Source organism: Chelmon rostratus, chromosome 22, assembly GCF_017976325.1.
Source record: "Chelmon rostratus isolate fCheRos1 chromosome 22, fCheRos1.pri, whole genome shotgun sequence".
Lineage (NCBI taxonomy): Eukaryota > Metazoa > Chordata > Actinopteri > Chaetodontiformes > Chaetodontidae > Chelmon > Chelmon rostratus.
This window is the reverse complement of record NC_055679.1, coordinates 10,551,818-10,572,268: the sequence shown is the minus strand read 5'-3', so window position 1 is coordinate 10,572,268 and position 20,451 is coordinate 10,551,818. Positions and strand designations below refer to the sequence as shown.

The following is a 20,451-nucleotide window of genomic DNA, read 5'->3' as shown; positions in this document are numbered from 1 at the left end:
TTTCATCTCATCTCGTTCAGACAACTGCAGAAGTCGCCCTCGGCGTCTCCAGCTCGTTCGGGATGCAGCGGCACATTTTCTCTGCTCTGGGTGAGCTCGGAAACATAAATCTACCTTTTGTTGTGAGATGACTGTCACTGGCATTGCTGATATTACCAGTGTTTGAAACGTGACAAGTATTTTCTGTCTCATTTGTTCTGTGTCTTGCCAAGGCTGGATCACCACCTGGATGAATTACCTTAGGGCCTCAAAAGCCCCGGTCTACTGCGAGCCCCTTGGCTTTTGCTAACTAACTGTTTGCTAACCGATTGCTCCAATCATATCTTAACAAAATGTGGATTTCCAACATTTTGGTTTGGTTGATGGTTTCTTTTTTGTAGCTGCTCCAAAACCAAAAATACAACAGCATAAGTGTAAAGAAGAAGTTTGTGTGGCCTAATGTAAGCTACAAAAGTTAGCATGTCGAGCTAACTTGCTAATAGTTTGTTCCGTTAAAATCACAGTAAGTTCATTCTTTTTTGATATTACCTCTCTTTGTGGGATTTAGGGAAAATTACACTCATGATAGTGGTTAATCCTCACCCTGAAAGCATTTTAACTTGTAAAGTTAGGCTATTGTTTGAAAAAACATAAACTTTCTGGCTGTATCTAAGCTAAGCAGCTAAAGAAGGTTTATAATAGTATTGTCTTACATTTTGCCTCATTTAATAATAATTAGGCTAACTACTTCCATGCTGCAATACAAGAACAATGTATTAATTAATAAAATAAAAGTCAGCCAGACACAGCGTTTTCAATGAACTCATGGAGCCAGCATTAGCATAACTAGCATAACTAGCTAGTTGGCCAGCACTGATAAAGCCGACAAAACTGACATCGGCTAGAAATGAGAAGCCTGCTACTGTCTACGTCTTTCTGAAATCAAGGACTTATCTCTGTGAAATACTTGTAGTTTTCTGGTGGTAAATCTGCCACCGTTAGCACTGCGAGCTTGAAAGGCATAGCAACAGTAGCTGAGAGTGGTGGGGCTTAGCTTGCAAAAGCAGGTTTTATCTAAAAATCTAGTGTTAAGGCCTTAATTACTTTAGTTTGACGAGTTCACACGTTACTGGGATGATGATGATAATTCTGTACAGCCTGTTTCCTCTCTCAGAAATCTAAAATGCAATCACAAATAAAACAAACACAATATTGACCACTGTATAGCGCTGTTTATTCATTTCTGGCATCTTTTTAAATATATTTTATTCATTTATTTATATACTTTACATTATTCTTGAATTTGATTTTCATGTATTTGATACATGGTGGCTGAACAATGATCCAGAGAAGAAAATCTGTTAAATTCTGAAAGCTAAAAAATACAGTAGGTGAATTTGTAAGTAAACAATACAAAATTATAACATTTCTAATACACAATAACTTGTCTAAATGTTGAGTTAGTGCAAGTCAGTGATGTTAGCCGAGCACAGTTCATCTAAATAGCAGGATGTATACAGTGAAGCGTGCTTTGAGGGCGCTTCAATGAACAGGATTACATTGGAAACGCAGTTGTTTCAACTAGCCCCAGTTTGTGCTTCTCATGTAGACACAAGAGGCAAAAACTGGGCCAGCGTCAACATGAATCAAGAGCCAAGAGAAACACTTTACTTTTCATATCCATCGCTCTCAGAACAAAATCCTTGCTTCAGTTACATTCGTGGTGTTGTATCTAGGAGCCAAAATGCCACATGTTAAACTTGTCAAACGGCGCTCAAGTCTCCATGAGAGCAAATACGCGATCTAACTTGTCAAATGGCTTGAGACATCATGAACAGCATTTATCCATAATTACTTTCTGCCCATTCTTGTCGGAGTAATTCTGTGTCTTGAAATATCCCTGAGCTGCGGCGTTTCTACAATAGCTTTCAAAGCCACTTGATGGCTGTTTTCATAATGGCTCCATCATCTCATTTCTATATGCACTTTTATTTAGAAGCACCATTGATGGCAAAACAACAGAAACCAATCATTGGCAACGTCTGAAAGCGTGAAGCAGGAAAAAGATACAGCCGGCGATGTCGGTAAACGCCATGTCATGTTTCAATGCAACATGGACCTCTTTTACATCCATATATGTTATCTTTGCCAGAATTAAATGAAAAGGCAAGAGAATAATCTGCAATTGTTGCCGTTGTCTGATAGTATGCACTCAGCTGTCTGCTTGCTCTTTACCTAACCTCAGCTCTCCATCAGTGTAAATGTCAACAAGGCAAGAAGGGACACAACAAACCAAAAATAAAATTAATCACAGATGAATTGTTGCATCCTTGGTAGCTACTAATTGGGAGTCCAAATAAACCAATCACACACATTGCATGCACGCAGAGCTGCCTGTTGAACGGCAGCATTAAAATCTAGAACCTTTCTAGGACTCTGCATATTTCAGACTTCAATCTACTTTAAAAATAGTCCACTGACTGATGTGATATGTAGACATTATTTACATTTTTTTTCAGTAAGGCATGCCATTATTCAAAACTTTCAGTCAGCCAGAGCTGTGATTCCTTTATTAGCGGGTTACAGTCTCCGTGTCACGGCTGAAGCTGTTGCCATGACGATAATACTGCATACTGAGGGAAGCGGAGGGTGAGAAAAACTTCTGTCACTGAACAATTTCTGTGAATAGTTTGCCAAGTTGTGATGTGAATTCCTCCGGGTATCTTTTGCACTGCAGTGCAAACCGTGAAGCGAGATGCTTCACACTGGAGGGAGCAGTTCACTTTGTTATCGTGCATTCACAGTTCAAGCTTCTTCTTATGAGGGTCAATAAGATATTGAGCGTGTGAGATGATGTTCAGAAATATTTTCAAAGCTTGTGGTTGTACATCACGCTTTAAAAACCTGCGGAAAAAACTCAGAAAGTTTGGGAATGGGTAGAAAAGATCTGTAGATGTTGAGAATTTGGCATATACTCTGGATTTTTTTACTTAAGTAGCATTACCTCAGAGTAGAAATACAAGCTTTACTTGAACAAAACTCAATTTTTGCTCAATTTATGCAATTTAAACAAAAGTACTCCTTTTGCAGAATGGCACATTTCATAATAGTGTACTGTGTATTATACTATCGGATTATAACTGCTGATATAATCAATGTATGCATCACTTTAATGTTGCAGCTAAAGCTGAGGCTCAATTTAACTACTTTCTAAGTTCTTAATCTATAATAATACATCAGAATTTATCTGTTGATTGTAGTGTGTATTCAGAATCTGAAACTATAAAATAACTAAATTACTAATTTGAGTACAGACTCAGCAGTAAACTGAGTGTAATTTGGGACTACAATTCATACTTGGGAAGTTTTACAGCCCAAAGCAGGGTCAGAATGTGCACTTATAACTTAAATGTGTGTGTGCATTTATGTGCATGTACTGTTGATAAAATATTATTCAGACAATCAAATTTTTTTTCACGACTGAGTTTTTCTGACATGTCTGATATACAACCACATACTTAAATTAGTTCAAGATCAACAGCTTACTGACCCTCATTTGAGCCCATATATTCTCATGCAGTTCGTGTCAGCTTCATCCCAGAAACCCAGAAACATCTCCTTTTATTCTGCATGGATAAGTTATCAGAAATGGGTCAGTTCAGTAACAACCAGACATTTGTGAAATTGCAGCTTCATTGTTTTGTGTTTCAGCCTGTAAAGAAAAGAAGATGTCTGAGTTTTGCTCAGAAAATATATGCGACTACTGTTGGACTCAGACAGTACACTTCACGGGCATAGGTTGCATACGTATAAAAAAGTACATTCATCTAACTATTGATGTTTTTAACACTAGCTTTGGTTCATATGAGACATCTTTAGTTCATTAAAATGTTAAAAATCAGATTGAACTGAAAGCATACAGTATGTTGGCATGATGCTGTTCTGAGAAGTGTGTGTTTGTCCCTGCCTGATGTACACATGTCAGGTACTTGCCCTATGATCTAAGTGGTACCTCAGATTATACACTGAAAGCTCAAGTGAGGCTTTCATCCAAGAAAAAAAAAAAAAATGCACAGTCATAAATGACCCATGAAAATGAATAAAGAGATAATATCCAACCAGGAGTAACTTTCACACAGTTAACTTTCACCTGTCTGGATAATATATGTTTTGTCGCCACCTGGTGGTCAGACTGGGTATGAAATCATTGTTGGCATATTTTTCGAGGCTTTAAGGCCTCTGTCATCGCTCATCACTCCGTTCAACTGAAACTGACGGGTTCAACTGAAACAAAGAGGAGATTAATGGCTCTGCACCACATGTGCACCAAAACTGAACCCAGAGCCAAACTATTTCACCAAGCACATCTGTTGATGACATTGCGCCATCTATTTTCTTCTGGAGAGAGAATTCTCCATTTTTTTCAAACACAAAAAATATGACGCAAATTTACTCCTGCTTAAAATCAATACAAAACTTGAAAGAAAAAGAGCCAACGTTGAGTTATAGTGACATCAGTTACCTTAACTAGGCATCACCTGAATTGGCGCTAGGTATTTTTATTCGTATGGCGCATAGTTCAGTAGCTACCTTGAGTTCTGTTTTATCATTAGACTGGTTTTACAACACCAGAGTAAGGCAATCAGATATGGCTGTGGTTATAGCACAGGTGTGGTGTTGGTGTTGGTGCATGCTCGTGCATGGATTATGTTTATATGTGTCCAAAACTTTGCATCCTGAAATTCTCTCCAGTTCAGGATGTACAACATAAAAACTGTTTATCTGCACCGTTTGGCTGAAGCCTTCTCAGTCAACAAAAAATCGTCTGCTGGCTTGTAGTAGTTGTTTTTTTTTTGTAATCTGTGAAAATGGAGCTTTTGTAGACTGAGAGTGACTGAAGAGGAATCCTCACTCACCCAGACACTAGATTAAATGTTTGCAAATGGATATTGACATCAGTTTGAGTCTCAGTCCCAGTAAGATGGAAGAGGAAGTAGTGCAGGAAAGACGCAAAACAGATGGAGGTCTTCTTGTGAGTTTTGTTTTTTTTTGTGATGCCCTCACTCATCCTCCATGTAATGTTTCTGCCAGCATCCTCCACACTTATTGTGTTCCTAGAGCTGGGTTTGTTTCGGTGCCTTGCTTAAGCGCATTTCAGCAGTTTGGGAAGTCAATTTGTGGGTCCTCCAGTCACAGGAACAGTCCTCGTAACAGTGCTGTTGACAGTAACGTCTCCTGGACACAGTTTGGGGGTCAAACGTAGATCCCCTCAGGGTTGAGGATGGAGGACACGGTGCTTTGAAGAGTGCGAAGGTCGCTCGGTAAGAGGCGAGAAGAGCCGAGTCTTTTCAGAGAGCCAGACTCCACTTCTGTAGCAAGAAACACAACAAAACAAGAGGAAGCCATCAGGGGACACTCGACATGACACAATCTAGCATGATATTCTGCTCCATCTAGGACAACGATGCTCTAGAATCAACAAGGATATCAAACTGAGCAAGAAGCGAACTGAGAAAACCCAAAACCTTCTGGGGGGATTTTTTCTTTTGAAAATGAAAATAGGGCTTTTCCTTTTGAATTGCTGTGAAGGTCTTGCAGCACTTTCAGGGCCGCTAGTGATTTGGTCCATGTAATGGGGTTACAGACTTAAGCTGGTATGGCACGACAGTCCTGCCTGGGCAGCTCAAGTCTACAGCCTAACCTGTCGTTCTCAGGATGACCACAGGGTGGCACTGTGTATACACACATGTGAAGACAACGCTGTATGCAAAGCAGTCCAAATGTGGTTAGCTGTGATCTGAACTTTTCAACAAGGTGATGGTAACGTGGCAGGTCATGGAGTCTCTGCTGGTGTTGGTCTGTGTACGTGTGTGTGTGTGTGTGTGTGTGTGTGTGTGTGTGTGTGTGTGTGTGTGTGTGTGTGCATGTGTGTGTACATGCCGTTGTCGTGTTCTCCTGTAGGCTGAGCAGGCAGCACGGTGACCTTGGTACCAGTCTGCTGAATGAACTGCTGCAGGTTGACCTGTCGTAGCTCTTTTGTCAGCTGCTCCAGCTCCTGCTCCTTCTCCTGTAACAGAAAAAAAACACCACGCCAACCAAATTAGGTCTTTGCAAGACCACGTGCATTACAGAAATTACTCCAGAAATGGGTCTTGTGCTTGCTGATACAGGAACATGCTGACAGCATACACAGATTCAGCTGCTGTATCTAATCTGAATCTACATTTACATGTTGTAACTGAGGTGGATGCTCAGGATCTCTGCAGAAGTCCTAACCCAGATGAGACAGCTAAAGAGAAGAGTTAGCTCCCAGATGGTTACGCAACTGCAGGCGAGGGATTGTGTACTTATTCAGGCCCCTCTCTAATCAGGCGAAGAATGCTCCCATCCCCTTCTCATTACCTCATGCTTCCCACACCCTACTGGACCTCGCTTGTGCGTAGAGCACTTCATACTAGGATGCATGCAGCCAAGGAGCCGCTGCACATCCCTGCAAGCCAGAGATTAAACTTTGCTTCACTGCCCACAACTTAATGAGCTTAGACTTCAATGGTTCCACCTGTGTGCAGGAGACTGGATGTTCAAACGCACCACAGCGCCAAACTTATCCGGCTTTTATAAATGAGCATTTTTAAAACATTTCCTAAAAGAGCATCCTCCACACGTAACTGCCAAGGGTGCTTTAAAATTCCTGACAATTTTGAGGCTATAGAACAAAACAAAGATGCTAAACAGTAGGATGTGAGCTGACCTGTAATCTCTTGCTGGACTGGCCAAGTGAGCGCTCCAACGCCCTGCAGCTGCTCTCCAGCCGCGCTGTGTGTTGGCCCTGCATTTCCAGCTCAGCCCTCACTTTCTCCAGCTGCGCCTGCATCTGAAATTCAGAAGGGAAGCGGAGAGAGAAAGCCAACGCTCACCACAGCTTGTCAGGAGAGATGGGCAAAAGTAAATAATCCTCATAGTAAAGATGTAGGAGGACTCTCGCGCTTTAATGTGCTTAGAACTTCCAACATTTAGTCATGTTTAAGGCCACTTTGTAGCTATACATTTCTTCACTAAAGAAGATATTTGTTATCAGATTGCTGTAACTGCTGTTCATGCTGTAACTGGAGAGATGGAAACCAATCTAAGTGTATGAACAGACTAAGAGCCTGCAGCTATGCTAGCAGCTCTGGGAGGCTGTACTTAGGCTTGCCAAGGCTGGTGCTTTGACCTAAATGCTAACGTTAGCATGCCAGCATGGTTGCAGTGACAATGCAGACACGCTGATGTTGACCAGGTTGTGTTTACCACGTTTACCTTAGCTTAGCTTGCTAACAAATGCTAGCTGGGGCTGAACGCAAAGTACAGCTGACACTGATTTGTTTAAATGCGACATTTTGCTGCATGGTCCGCATGTTCTACTTTCTTACTTGTGGATAATGTGAAATAAAATGAGCTTGAAAGAAATTTCCGTCTGGTTTTGTGTGACCGACACTCGGAGGGTCCCCAGCTGTTTGCTGAATTGCTGTGATCTCAGTGTGCACACCGCCGTACCTCCTCCTCATTGACCTTCTGGTTGAGCTCGGCCTCCTGCTGCAGCCGCTCCTGGTCCAGGCCTGCCTCCATGCTCTAAGCCACATGATGGATAATAAATATTATGGAAGCACTGGCAGGAACATAATCTTCACAGAAAATCAATAGTAATTCTGTTTTCTTATGCAGCCGGAAATCTTTTCAGTTTCACAATTTACCACTCCAATTACCACCACTTGCTTTTGCTTTACTATCAGTTGTGGGTGAGGATCCACAGAGAGATTTCACAAATTAGTAAAAGTTTCCATGCTGTTTATAAACCCAGTAAATCAGCATGCAGTGGAGTTTACGATGCCAGGCTCACCTGTATGCGAGCTAAGTACTCTGAGAGCTTGGCCTCGCAGTCGCGTACACCACCCTGCAGCTCGGCTAGCTGTTGCCGGAGTTGCCGCTCGCTCTCCTGCTCAATCTGCAGCTCGTTCAGCCAGAATTCCTCCTCCTCCATCTCTGCATCGTTCCTTCTCACCTGCTGCTCTAAAAGCAGCAGCTCCTCCTCCAGGTTTCCTCCCTGGTTAGATGAAAAGTGGTTCAACTTCCCACAAAGAGTGTATAAAATACTTACTAAAGAAAACATAGTAAAGAAATAAAAGATGTTACAGAGCTGGAACAGGCGTGAACTCAGCGTAGAGCTTAACGGATCTGAAGACAGGAGGGTTTATAGTGCAGATCTATACACATCATCTTTTCCTGTAAGTAATGGCGCTGGCAGCTGTGGTTGTACTCACTTCATTAGCCTCGCCAGCGGACTCCTCCCAGTCTCGCAGCTCGGCCTCGCAGCCCAGCAGACGGCTTTCCAGGGCCTGGAGTTTGTCTCTCTGCAGCTGCACCAGCCGGCTCAGCTCTCTGGCTGGACTCCCAGGTACAGATGCTACTCCATCACCTCCAACCCTGCGCAGGTTCAGGCTGACACCGCGCTGCTGGGGCTGTTTGGCTGGATGGATGTGGGTGGGAGATGAAAGGACAGTGATTGGATTGTTGACAAGTCAACGCATAGAGGGAGGGAGGGAGGGGAAGAGCAGGAGCAACCAGGAGACGCACAACTATTACTCACAACAGTAAGCTTGAATATACTTAAAAAAACACTCTACCTTCAGCATCTCTGCTTTTCCCAAATATGTCCCGCAGACCCTTGGCCCCCCCGGTGAAGGTCAGAGACTTGCGTTTGGGTTCCCTTCTTTTGAGCGAGCGGTCTGCCCCTGACGGGCGGAGCTTAGCCAGAGGTGGCAGGCTCTGCCGGTAGAAGCCGCGCTCCGGGACACGAGCCTGCCCGTCAGAGGTGGGCCGCTCGCTAACGGACGGGCCGGTCCGTTGGAGGATGAGCTGGACGTCGCTGGCATACTGACCCCACTTGTTGAGGGACACCACAGGGTTCTCATGCGGAGCCAGGTGACGTTCTGTCTCACGCCATTTCTCTATCAAAGTGTACCTGCCGGTGCGTCCTGGGACAAAACAAAGAGTTTGATACACGCAGCGCTTCATTACAGATATTTCTCAACAACCTAAAAGGTCCTGATTTTCTCAATCAGGTACTTCCTATGAGTTTTGAGGTCCAACACGAACACTAAACCAGCTCAATTTGAACAGAAAGATTTTATGTATTTCTTTTTTTCTTCTTATTTTGAAGCAGGTGATGTCATCATGCACCAATCGGTATTTGGCAACATTTAAATGTGATGTCAGCTGTGGGGTTGTTTTGTTATTTTTCCTGGTCAATGGCCATCTTCTGATGATGCAGAAGAGTTGAGACTTTGCTGCTTTATAAATGAGCAATTAAGAGAAAAGTATGAGATTTGAAACCAAATTTTGGGGCTTTAACCCTTTAAGATGAGACAGATCTGAAATCCAAAGCACAATTCCTAATTTAAAGTTTCAGAGAGAGTTTGACGGTCTGAAAGTAGTTTGAACCGATGTTTGATTTGGCTTCAAGAGAGTATTGTTAAAATTTGTTACATGTTTTATGTCTGTCTTACGATCTTGGGACCCTGTTGGAGATAAGTATCTTGGCTTTGACGTGTTATACTTTTGATTGACGTGTTGGACTTTGGATCACTCATACGGGAGCATCGGGAGCTGACGGTGGAGACTGTTCAGTTTTAAATGTTTGACACAGTCCCTCAAATTGAATCAATTGCTTAGAAAATGTTTCAACAGGAATGATGCTCAGACTACTTCAGCTCATGTTTGTTCAGTAAAACCTTCTCTGGTACTGCTCTCTCCTTGGGAGGTCCGTCTGACCTGTGGTGTTCCTCAAGGATCTATTCTTGTCCCCCTTGTGCACGAGTTAAAATCAACACAATTTACATTTATTGTTATGCTGACAACACCCATTGTTCTGTCCTGTAAAGTGAGTCACTTAATGGCTTTGTACTGTCTGACTTCATAGTATTTGTGTGTGTCATGGTGTAAACTCCCAGTGTTTAGAAGTTAGAGTAAGCCCGCTTTCAAAAACCTTCAAAATTAGGTTCAATGTGTGTTGCAAGAACTGATTGACTGAATTCGTTCATGACTCTCCCACGCTTGTGAAGCACTGGTAGCTTCAAAGACCTTTACCAGCATGTTTGGTGAAAGAACTTTACAGTGGGAAACTCAACTCAACAAACAGTGATTGTGCTGGGAAAAGGACTACACTAATGGTTCAGGGCTCTGTGTGTGTGCATGCCTGCATTCTTGTCTGTACACATATAGATAACAGTAAAACAGCGCCCGTCCTACCATCACCCCCTTCACAGTAAGGGTCCTTGTAAAAGAGGTGCATTCATCACTTTAGCCATTCACATCAAAGTGTCCTGCCCTGGACAAAAGGCAAAAGCAACACAAAGAACAGTGAACGCCATAACTCCTGTTACGCTGTCACTGGGAAAGACACATGTTTTAACTCTGAGAAAAATCTGTCTGTGGAGGCTACTGAGAAATGCCTTTAGAAATCCGTGCACACCTCTCATTTTGGAGAAATTCTATTCTTAAGGTCCTGGATGCAAAAAGCTATGTGTACAGCACAATCCATGCAATGACAACCAGAGCCAGAGTGTCAACTTATTTCTCTGCAACTGTACAGCACGTCGATAAACCAAAGTCTGCAGCATGACTCATCTCATTCTGTGCAGCCCATTTATGGTGAAAATCTCTTTGTGCCCTCTAGTCACTTTTCATTTTACTGCAATTTATCATCTCCAGTATGTCTGACAACCTGCCTGGCCAATATTGGACCCTCCCCACATCACAGAAAATCCCCACAGGGATTTATGTTGGACAAAATATCACTTACACCACTTTAGTTTAAGTTTCTCAGCACAGGAGCCAGGTAGAGAGGATTTCATCTCACAGTGTTCTATCTACTCTTCTTGGTGGTGGTCTTTGCATGTTATTGGTTGGCCTTTTATATTTTCGTAGATTGGAATGCTGTGTTTTTTATTGTATTTTTACCTAATTTGTTCATTCATTTTCATCTTTTTGTGTGTGAAGCATATACATTTATAAAGCTTTATTCACTTACTTACTGACTTACTTACCAATGGCTTGTGCCAAAGCAATGACCACTTCCTGGCATGTAGTGAACTCTGTGACCCCGCACACGATGCGCTGCACTCCGTCCACCCACACTTTCAGCTCCATGGCCTTCATCCAGAGGCCTTCATTCCTCCACACCACAAGAGGGTGCTAATAATGTTCTCTGTCCATCCTTAAAGGAAACAAGAACAGCTTAGTGAAGTGAACTGTGTTATACACTATGCCCTTATCTATACTTATCGATTAACAATGAATCAAATGACTGTGTACTGTGAAAGGGTCGCTCATAGTGACAAATCTACAGAGAATTATCCCCCAGCTCTGCAGTTCCCATCAGCGTACTAAACAGCAGACAGACAAACAGTGGAACATATTCCTGTCATGCTCAGGTTGGTGGAGACTGAACCAGAGCTAAAAGGAGAGTGAATATTGAAGTTATATTCACCACAACCCCAAACTGAAGGCAACGTTGTCTGCTGGATTTATAAAAAGTGAACAGTCTGCTTACATGTTAGCCAAATCAACTTTATAAGGTGATTATATGAGATAATATAATTATAAGTCAATATAGTTTTAATTACTGATTTTGTCTTGTTTTAATTACAGTTGACTTGAAATCATTTTGGCCAAACTAATTTTATTAAGTAATAACACAATACGATCATATCATCACAATATATTTCCTCTACGATTCACAGCCCCAACCTCATGTTTCAATTTGCTATTTCCTTCACTTCACAGAATTACTTTACAACCACTGGACAACACACAGATGGATGGAAAGAGTTAAAATCTTTGTAAAAACATCAAGCAGGCACCACATGGGTGACACCAGCTTCCTGCAAACAACTTCCAACGCTTGTTGTTTTGAAGTAGTTTCCTGTACCGCTGCTGATAAATTGCTGCAAGAACACACTTGTGGTGCAGTGATTGTGGCCGTCTAACAGGCCTCATCCAATACATTTTTCATTTGCTGGTGTCAGTGCAGGAAAGCGGTCGCATGCACGCAGAACGAGAGCCATTTCAAACTGCTGACACAAGCACCTCAGCAGCGAGGCAGTCATTACGAACCTGGCAAGGCCACGACAGCGGGCCAGTGCAACAGAGCAGTGAAGGAGCTGGTGCCTAATGCTCAGACTTTTGCAACCCCACTGGGCAGCAGCCCTCCTTTTTCCTGACCGGGCCATCAGCTCAGCTCTGATCCTTGACTTACATATCGCTTGAGGCCTCCCTTAACAATTTAGGCGCCTTCCATCTTCATCACAGCTGGAATGGGACTCCCAATCCTCCTGCAATTTAACTACTGCCCCCCCTTGAGGCCTTTTCCCACTGAGACTGCATTAAATTGCACACTCCTTTGCACTGAAGGCATCTGGTGAGGGCAAGGCCTGCCTTTGGTGGAAAGCAGGGTGATTTGTTACTGTAGACAGATACTGCAGGATGCATCTGAACCCAGACGCCTGTTACAGCCCAGTCAATGAGACTATACCCATGAATAACTGGGGAACAGGGAAGAAAGGGCAGACGGTAAAAGTAAAGAAAAAAGCCGGAATGAAGGTGAAACAGTAGAGGAACAGATGGATAAACAAAGCAAAGAAGCTGAGTGAAAACAAGAGTAGAAGGCTTGCAACAAGAAAGACTGCAAACACATAAGGGATGAAAAACAAAGCAACTCATTTATTGATTTTGGTGGTAGTTCAGGCAGAAAGCCTTGAAGAGTTTTTCTGAGAAAACTTGTTGAGTTACATCTGCTGTCAGCTTAGCAAAAGGTCTCTGACATGGTTTCGTAACAAACAGCATCCTAACAGATGACATGCTGACGCATTAAAGTTTTCACAGCTGGGGTTGAAATGCGGTGATACGATGTTTGTTCAGCGATGAGTGATACTGAAATCACACTGAGGTTTTATCCAGGAGGAAGAGCCAGTTGACACAAGCTTGCAAACCTAGCCTTTCCCTCTGGCTCGCTCACACATGGATACGCACATTTGATTTGTATACACACGCTTGCTATGGACACATCGATGTGAAAAGCCATACTGAGGTCATCATAAAAGCAGAGAGTAAGAAAAGCTGCAGCAAATTCATTTTCACTTCATTCAAACAAATAAATAACTAACAATGAGAGATTTAGATATGCAAATGCTCATAAATTAAAGGTGAAAGCAGAACTGAAGCAATGCTGGGAATCATGCACATTTGCTTTTACAAAAATGGTTAAAATGACTAATGTTTACAACAGAGTCTGGCAGGGCAGGATACCACGTAAGGACTGCTTTGAGTGTCCTTTCCCACCAGCAGTCAAATTTAATTAAAAGATGATTCAGATCCTTGGAGACACTTCTTTGGCAAGTGCACACGAGCCGTGGCCCCGTGACAATATCAGACATGACCATCTAAACTACAAAACATTAGGTCAAAACTGATCTCACTAACATGTTTTCTTGTGTTGTTCTTTTGTTGCACGTGCAATTAATTTCATTCCTCGACTCACGTGCTCCCACTGGACCTCTGACACAAATATCACAACATATGCAGGTTGGATTCTGGCAGCCAGCTGTGCAGAAGCAGCAGATGTTCAAACAGCCTTTAGACGAACTGAGCGGCAGGCTGAAGTTTTTATACTTAGATCCGTGATGGTGGAACAGCCACCCAGATGAGCTCAATGGGTGACTTTGCTGGGAATCAAAATCTTGTACCTACCGCGTATGAGCTGAAGTAAGCAGGATGCAGAAGCTGTGGCCTGGGAACGTCACGCCACACCGGCTTCAAGCTCATCAATGTCCAACTAATCGAACTCCTTGCACACCAACTCCAACAACACCACCACTGCAGTGCTCTTCCTTGAGGAAACAAGCTTTGATTACCCTAATAGCAATTACCAACACTTAAATCACTGCGACGTTTGCCACCCCTCAGCCACCTCCGTGGCGTCAGCTGTTGCCGTTATTGTTCTGAATTTTCATCACACTACCTCTACTTCCTCTGTGGTTATGCCTTTGATAGAAATTACAGTCACTTTGAAGCACCCGCTGCCAGAGTGTGAATAAATAAATCATACGGGCGTACACAAATTAGCATGCTACAACATGTGTGCTTCTATTTTGGTTCACTGTGAATGTATACTGCCATATTCAGTGTCAGGCTGAGCTATACGTCTCCACAGTGTGTGCGCTCCGAACCTGTGGGAAAGGTGCTGTGGCTGTAGGAAATTCCCTGCCCGTTAGTCACAGTTTAATAAACAGACAAACTCAATGCACCACATTCCAACCGCATACTGAATCCTTCACGAAGTAATCCATTCACGGAGAGTCCAGGACAAGTTCACCCGGTGAGGCATTACAGCTCCAGCCAACAGACAGACCTGCGGCAGATACATTTAGTGTCTGTTTAGCCTTAAAATTGAATTTAATCAGTGTGAGGGTGTGTGTATTTTTGACGTTATCCAAAATGTATGACCAAATGCTGGCAAAACTTACCACATTCCCATTAGCCTTAGCTGTAGTTTAGCGCCTATTAGCAAAACATGCTAAACTAAGATTGTAAACACACCTGCTAAACATCTTCCTGTTAGCTTTGTCACTGTAAGCATGTTAGCGTGCTGGCGTTAGCTATTTATTTGCCTTGCGATATGACAAAACTGAAAAAAACTTAACAATTTCAGAACATGTGAAATTAGACTGCCGACTACATTATGAAACAATTTGTCCGTTGTTCCACGCAAGCCCCAAAACTGTCAAAATTAAAATGCCGTCCCTTTTACAATAGCAGAGTTAGCGTATTAGCATTTTCATTTTACTGGAGCTTCCAGGATTTGCATTAGCTTCCACTTTCATGCAGTGTGCCCTCAAGGAGTGGAAGCACAAATGGCTAAATAACAAAATAGGGCAACCAGCAGCAATGAGAAGGAGAAAGAGAGACAGACTGGATTTTTCTGAAAGCTGTAAGAGTCGGTAGAGGAGATGGAGCTAAGCGGGATTCATTCTGGTTGTGGTGAAGCGGGGAAAGAGATGATGGGAGTGTGAAAGCCTGCTGCTATCAGGACAAATCCTTGCTGTGGAACTTTTGCTGCAGCCATTTGGTTTCAGACCTGAGGAACACTGTGTCGTCGGGGCTATGAACCACCGAGCTAAACTTAGTGGTGACTTCAGTCTGCATCTCCTGAAGCTTCATTCTCAGGATGCCACAAGAAGGCAGAGTTAGGGAGGGGTCCCGCCGTGGCAAGTCAGTGTTTCATATAAATTACCATCCATGTTTGAGGAAATACATATAAGACAGATCAGCACAGAAATGCCACGGAAAGCTCCTATAATACCCCTGAGATGAGCTTCAAAGGCACAAATACATGATTCAATATCACACCAACTGCAAGTCTGGGTTTAAATGCAAAATACCCACCAGAGTTCATTTCCTGCCTTGTTTAAGTCCAGTGCTCTCTCAGTCCATCACTTAATTAAACTTCAACAAACTCATTGATCAGGTTTGAACCCCTGACCCTGGCTGACTTCTTCAGCAGCCTACCAACAACAAACACAGCAGAATAATGTCGTCATTAATTGCCAAAAAATTTTCGAGCAAAAATAAATTCACCTGCACCTTTATATTCCAATAGCACAAATGTAAATTGTGCTAAAGACATGCCTTGTAAAAATAATAATAAATTGCGCTTAATTTAACAACATTAGTAAATACTTCCATGTGAGCTCATGTGAACTATGTATTTCAAGTATGCTATTTTTGACATACTAACAACATACTTCATGTAATAGTACCAAAAAGTGTATTTAAATACTCTTAATTACAAGAAAACAAGTGGTGCCTCAAAATAGCACACTCAACTGCACTTATTGAATTTCGTTCAGGGTGTTTTGAATTACACTAATTCATTGAGCACGATGCTGGTATGTCAGAAATAGCACCTGAAAATGTGATTTGAGTAACTTCGTGGAAGACGTGACATTTTAAAGCAGCAGCTGTGGCGAGCGGCTCAACAACAGACCATGATGCAATCAGAGGCCGGTTTTTAAAGCAACGAGGAGGCTGAGGCGGCAGGAGGGGGTCCCCTGAAACAAGTGGTGCACAGACAAAAGGGCATGCTGCAGTGTGTGTGTGTGTGTGTGTGTGTGTGTGCGAGCCCACATGGCTAGCGGCATGACTGCATGCAAACAATCCCTCACCATGGTGACACAGCTCTGGCTTTGTCCGAGCCTTACACAGATGACTGGATTGATTGGAGGGCACGGTCTGGGAAAGGCAACCAAACAATCGCTAACAATTAAGAAGCAACCCGTGCTTTCCTGTCACTTCCTCTTTGTGTCCTCCCAATGTGGGCCTGCGAGAAAACATGGAGGTGTGCACCACAGCAGGGCTTCTCAAACCCAGGATTAAGTGAGGCGACGCTGGAACACCTCAGAGCTGGACGGCTGGTGGAGATTAACCGTCATCTCTAAGTCAGACCAGCTACATACAGTTCATATAACCCTATAAAGCTTAAAGTCATCTTTATACGTGCTGTTGCTAGCCAAACCTGCGAACACAAGCTAGTTGGTTAGCATTTGAAAGAGGCTTCACAAGTACTTTAAGCACACAAATACACAGCTAATTTATTAGCCTACATACAACTCAACTAAATTACTTTTTTTGTGAAATAAGGTAAAAGAAATACACTGCGACAATGTTCAGTGCTGTGAATATAAACCTTCTGATGTTTTAGCTAAAGTGTATGTGTGAACAGTCCACAGCCATGCTAGCAGTTCTTATTAGAGAAGATCGAAAGCTAACAACCAAACTAAATGCCTGACTAGAGCCTACAGCTAAGCTAGCTCTGTGAGGCAGCGCTCAGGCCCAGTAGCACTTTCAGCTAAACGCTAACATGCGCACTATGGCAAAGCAAACATGCTAACGTGTAACGTTTACCATGTTCACCATCATAGTTTAGCGTGTTAGCATGCTAACATCTGCTAATTAGCACTGAACACAAAGTGTGTGGGTGGTTGTTGGGAACATCGTTAATTTTGCTGTTTTCTGGACATTAGCCAAGTACAATTTTGACCTGATGTGCAAAATGTGAGGTTACAATTCATCCTGAGGGGACCATGAATGTTCGTACGAAATTTTATGGCAGTCCATGCGCAACAAATGCTAACATCAGCAGGTATTTCAAGCATAAAACATAAATTAAATGAGGATTTGACCCTCATCCTCACTTATCCTGTTTCTTCTCACTGCTATTAATGCTGCATATTAACACATGATTCCTAGAGAAAATGCTGCTGTTCCCACTTTATACCATTGTTAGCCTGAAATCGGATAAAGATATTGATGATATTGTATCAATAATACAACCTCCACTTTTTCTTTCCAATTTTCAACCTGCCTCCATCTCTTTGTGTTAAACTGAGTGCTGTGCTGGATGCAGTTGCATGCTGCTCCATGCAGCTGCCTTTTAAAGATTACTTCTACATCAGCTTTGTCAGCTGAGGAGAGTGAGGTGGCTGCAGGTTTATTAAAAGCCAGGATAAGATGAGTGATCAGGGAGTGATGAGACACAGCAGCTTTCCGTTCATGTATTTTTTTTTTAAAAAAAGAAAGAAAATCCTATGCACAAACAAGCAGTGGCGTTTTACAAGATGAATGGATGTATCACTTGACAGGCATTTTTATCCAGTGGGCAGGTATGTGTCCCAATTTTCACAAGCACAGGTGGAAATAGGTTGTTAAAGTGCTGAAGTCTAACTCAACTTTATATTTATCATATTTCTGCTGGGAGCAATCACCGTATTGACATTGGCTGACCAAACTGCCATCTTGCAGTCTCAAAAGTTAACTAATCAGCTTGCTGGAGACAATAAGCCTTTAACCCTGTAAGACTCAGAGCTTAGCGGACCACGAGGTGGTGGGAGGGGTCTGTTGAAAGATAAACTCGCCTGGATTTAACCTGAAAAGTCTGATAAATTAGAGTTTTCTGCTTTGGGAGCATAGGTCTGATGATAAGGCAAATATTGACGACATGGAATGACATGTTTACTGGATGGATGGAGCCTGGATGTTCAGTTTTTGGCTTCGGGACCCTAATGGATGGGATGTTTAGCAAAGTTAAAGCCTCTCATTTGTTAGGATTGGCTGCTTTTCCTTGTCTTCAGGTTTAGAAACTGTAAGTGAGGCAATATGAGGAGCTATGACAGGCATTTTTCTGTATTTTTAACATCCTACACACCAGAAGATGAAGCGATTAATCAAGGAAAAAACTGGCAGATTAGCCGATAATGAACATAATAACGAGATGCTTCAAGTTAGCAGCCCTGATCTGATGGGCACAGCTTTGCAGAACATTGCTATGCTGTCAAAGCGCATTTTGATTGACAAGAAATGATCTTTAAACATCTATCAGAGACAAACCAAACAGAATGAGACATGGAAATGAAAACAATTCCTCATCTACAAAAAAACAGGATGGCAAACACAACAAAGACAGCCTGCAGAAGCCAAATGTTGTGCAAATGAAGGTCAGGTAACATCGCAGCTTAGCAGATAAAACTATAACAACATACCTTTTAAGAGAGGAAATGTGATCGTTATTTTGCATTCCTCCTCCAAACACAACATGCCTGCGGATGAGTTTTGCCCTTGCTTCCATCACACGTGTGCCTCAAGGACTTTTCTTGCTGTATGAACTCTGATTAAAACCACTGCTGAGTGAGCGCTTATAGCCAAACTCTATTAGGAGATTCATCATTGCAGGGCTCAGCAGATCCACTCACACACTGACCACTCACTCACACACTCACTTCCTGCTGGCTCATGGATCAGGTATGTCACCATGTGGAAAATCTGCTCAGGGACACCAGTATCACTCCTTCTGAGGATGCGTTCTGTAAAACTATGAAGTGGGTTATACAGTTGCAGCCACATATTAGTGTTTAAAAATAGAGGAAAAGGAGAAAACACCAATGCATCTGCAAAATAAAGTTATGCAACTCACAGCTGATCAGCCCGTATCAGCTCTCCTGTCTGTTTCCCTGCCCTTCACAAACATAACACAAGATAATTCATTATGAACTGGTGCAACTGGTCAGTTTAATACCCTTCAACCTTGTTTTAATGGCAGCAGCTTTTAAACTGACGCATTCAAGCCACAGTAGAGGCGCCTGGCCGCATTCAGCGCCGTGTGTACAATAACAACCACATACCTCTATCCCAGCAGCGGATCGCGGTGTGTCAGAGCATTTAACACTCCTCTGCCGTGCTGTAGGCTCGGTGTTTCTCTCTGGGATGAAATCCGCTACTTTCCGCGGCATGTTATGCGGGCCACTTGCGGGAGATCCTTTTATTCCGCGTCGCTCCTGCCGCGCCCGCAGGCAGAGTTAACGGTGCGCGCAGATCCGCGCCGCGAGCAGCTCGTGTGGGTGGAAAACACGCGTCCGTCCGGCTGCTGGACATCCGACGCGGGGCTCTTTCGGCATCCGCAGCCGTGCCCGTCAGCCCGCCGCTCTGCCCGTCGCTGAGGGGGGGACCACAGAGCTTGTTGTGAATTACATGGGTAGCTGAACTGGGACACCGCAAGGCATGATGGACCGGTTAAAGCTGCAATGCACTTGGCGACGCGAATGGACCCCGAGATCCGCTCGGCTGCGATGCGGTTCGCAGGGTGTTGATGCGTCGATGCATCAGACGGTTGTGTTGAGATAAAAACTGTGTGTTTCAGAGTCGCGCATATTCCTACAAGTGTGTGTCAGTGAAGGAGTTTACACTGCTGTGTTGTCTATGGCACCATCCACACAGAGGCAAATACTTTTACTCCATTACACTGATTTGATTACTTTAGATTAATCATGACAAATATAATCAACATATAAGTTATGATGTATTATTCTGGGTTAAATGAGACTTAAACTCACAGTCTACCGGGCACTAAACTGTATAAATGACTTAAAGTGAGCCCCATCTGGACCAGCTGCAGCATTAAAGTGATGCAAACTAGAAATGAATGCATCAGTAATGATAATGACCAACACCTTTGTACCTTGGTTTTAACTTTCTTCAATATTGAAAGCAAGCATTTTTACTTGAGTAAAACCACTGCTGTTACATGTAGCTGGTATTTTTATATCTTCAGGGCCTTGTGCACCTCTTATTTTTGACTGTGCAGCAACTACTGGACAGAAGATGTCTTATACTTCACCGAAAAGTCCATTTCAATCCATGCGGTCCATCAATTACATATTTAAAAGTTGAATATTCGCCCCAAACTGGTTTCGGTGTCACAAAATCCTGCTCACATGCACACACCTTCGAATTACATTTAAGTTGAACGCGGAGAAATGTTCTGTGTTCAGCAAATGAGTGTGAAAACAGCCATCTAGTGTCAAACTCTGCACATACGTCATTCTG

General features: G+C 42.9%; 1 protein-coding gene across 1 annotated transcript; it reads right to left on the bottom strand.

Annotated features, from left to right (window-relative positions):
- Positions 1–1,215: 1,215 nt before the first annotated feature.
- Positions 1,216–19,587, bottom strand: rassf8b (Ras association domain family member 8b). Its single transcript, XM_041963875.1, has 9 exons — positions 19,251–19,587; positions 11,064–11,233; positions 8,643–8,993; positions 8,280–8,485; positions 7,859–8,062; positions 7,516–7,590; positions 6,731–6,853; positions 5,920–6,046; positions 1,216–5,348 (listed from the first exon to the last, which is right to left on the bottom strand). The coding sequence occupies exons 2-9, from the start codon at positions 11,173–11,175 to the stop codon at positions 5,233–5,235; spliced, it is 1,314 nt and encodes a 437-aa protein (XP_041819809.1). The 5' UTR covers positions 11,176–11,233; positions 19,251–19,587; the 3' UTR covers positions 1,216–5,232.
- Positions 19,588–20,451: the final 864 nt, after the last annotated feature.

Excerpts from the sequence above, each read along its gene's own strand:
- rassf8b (XM_041963875.1), bottom strand. The coding sequence starts at position 11,175 with ATGAAGGCCATGGAGCTGAAAGTGTGGGTGGACGGAGTGCAGCGCATC. Across the intron at positions 8,063-8,279 it reads CCGCTGGCGAGGCTAATGAA|GGAGGAAACCTGGAGGAGGA; the intron begins GTGAGTACAACC and ends TCATCTAACCAG. Across the intron at positions 6,854-7,515 it reads AGAAGGTCAATGAGGAGGAG|ATGCAGGCGCAGCTGGAGAA; the intron begins GTACGGCGGTGT and ends TCTGAATTTCAG.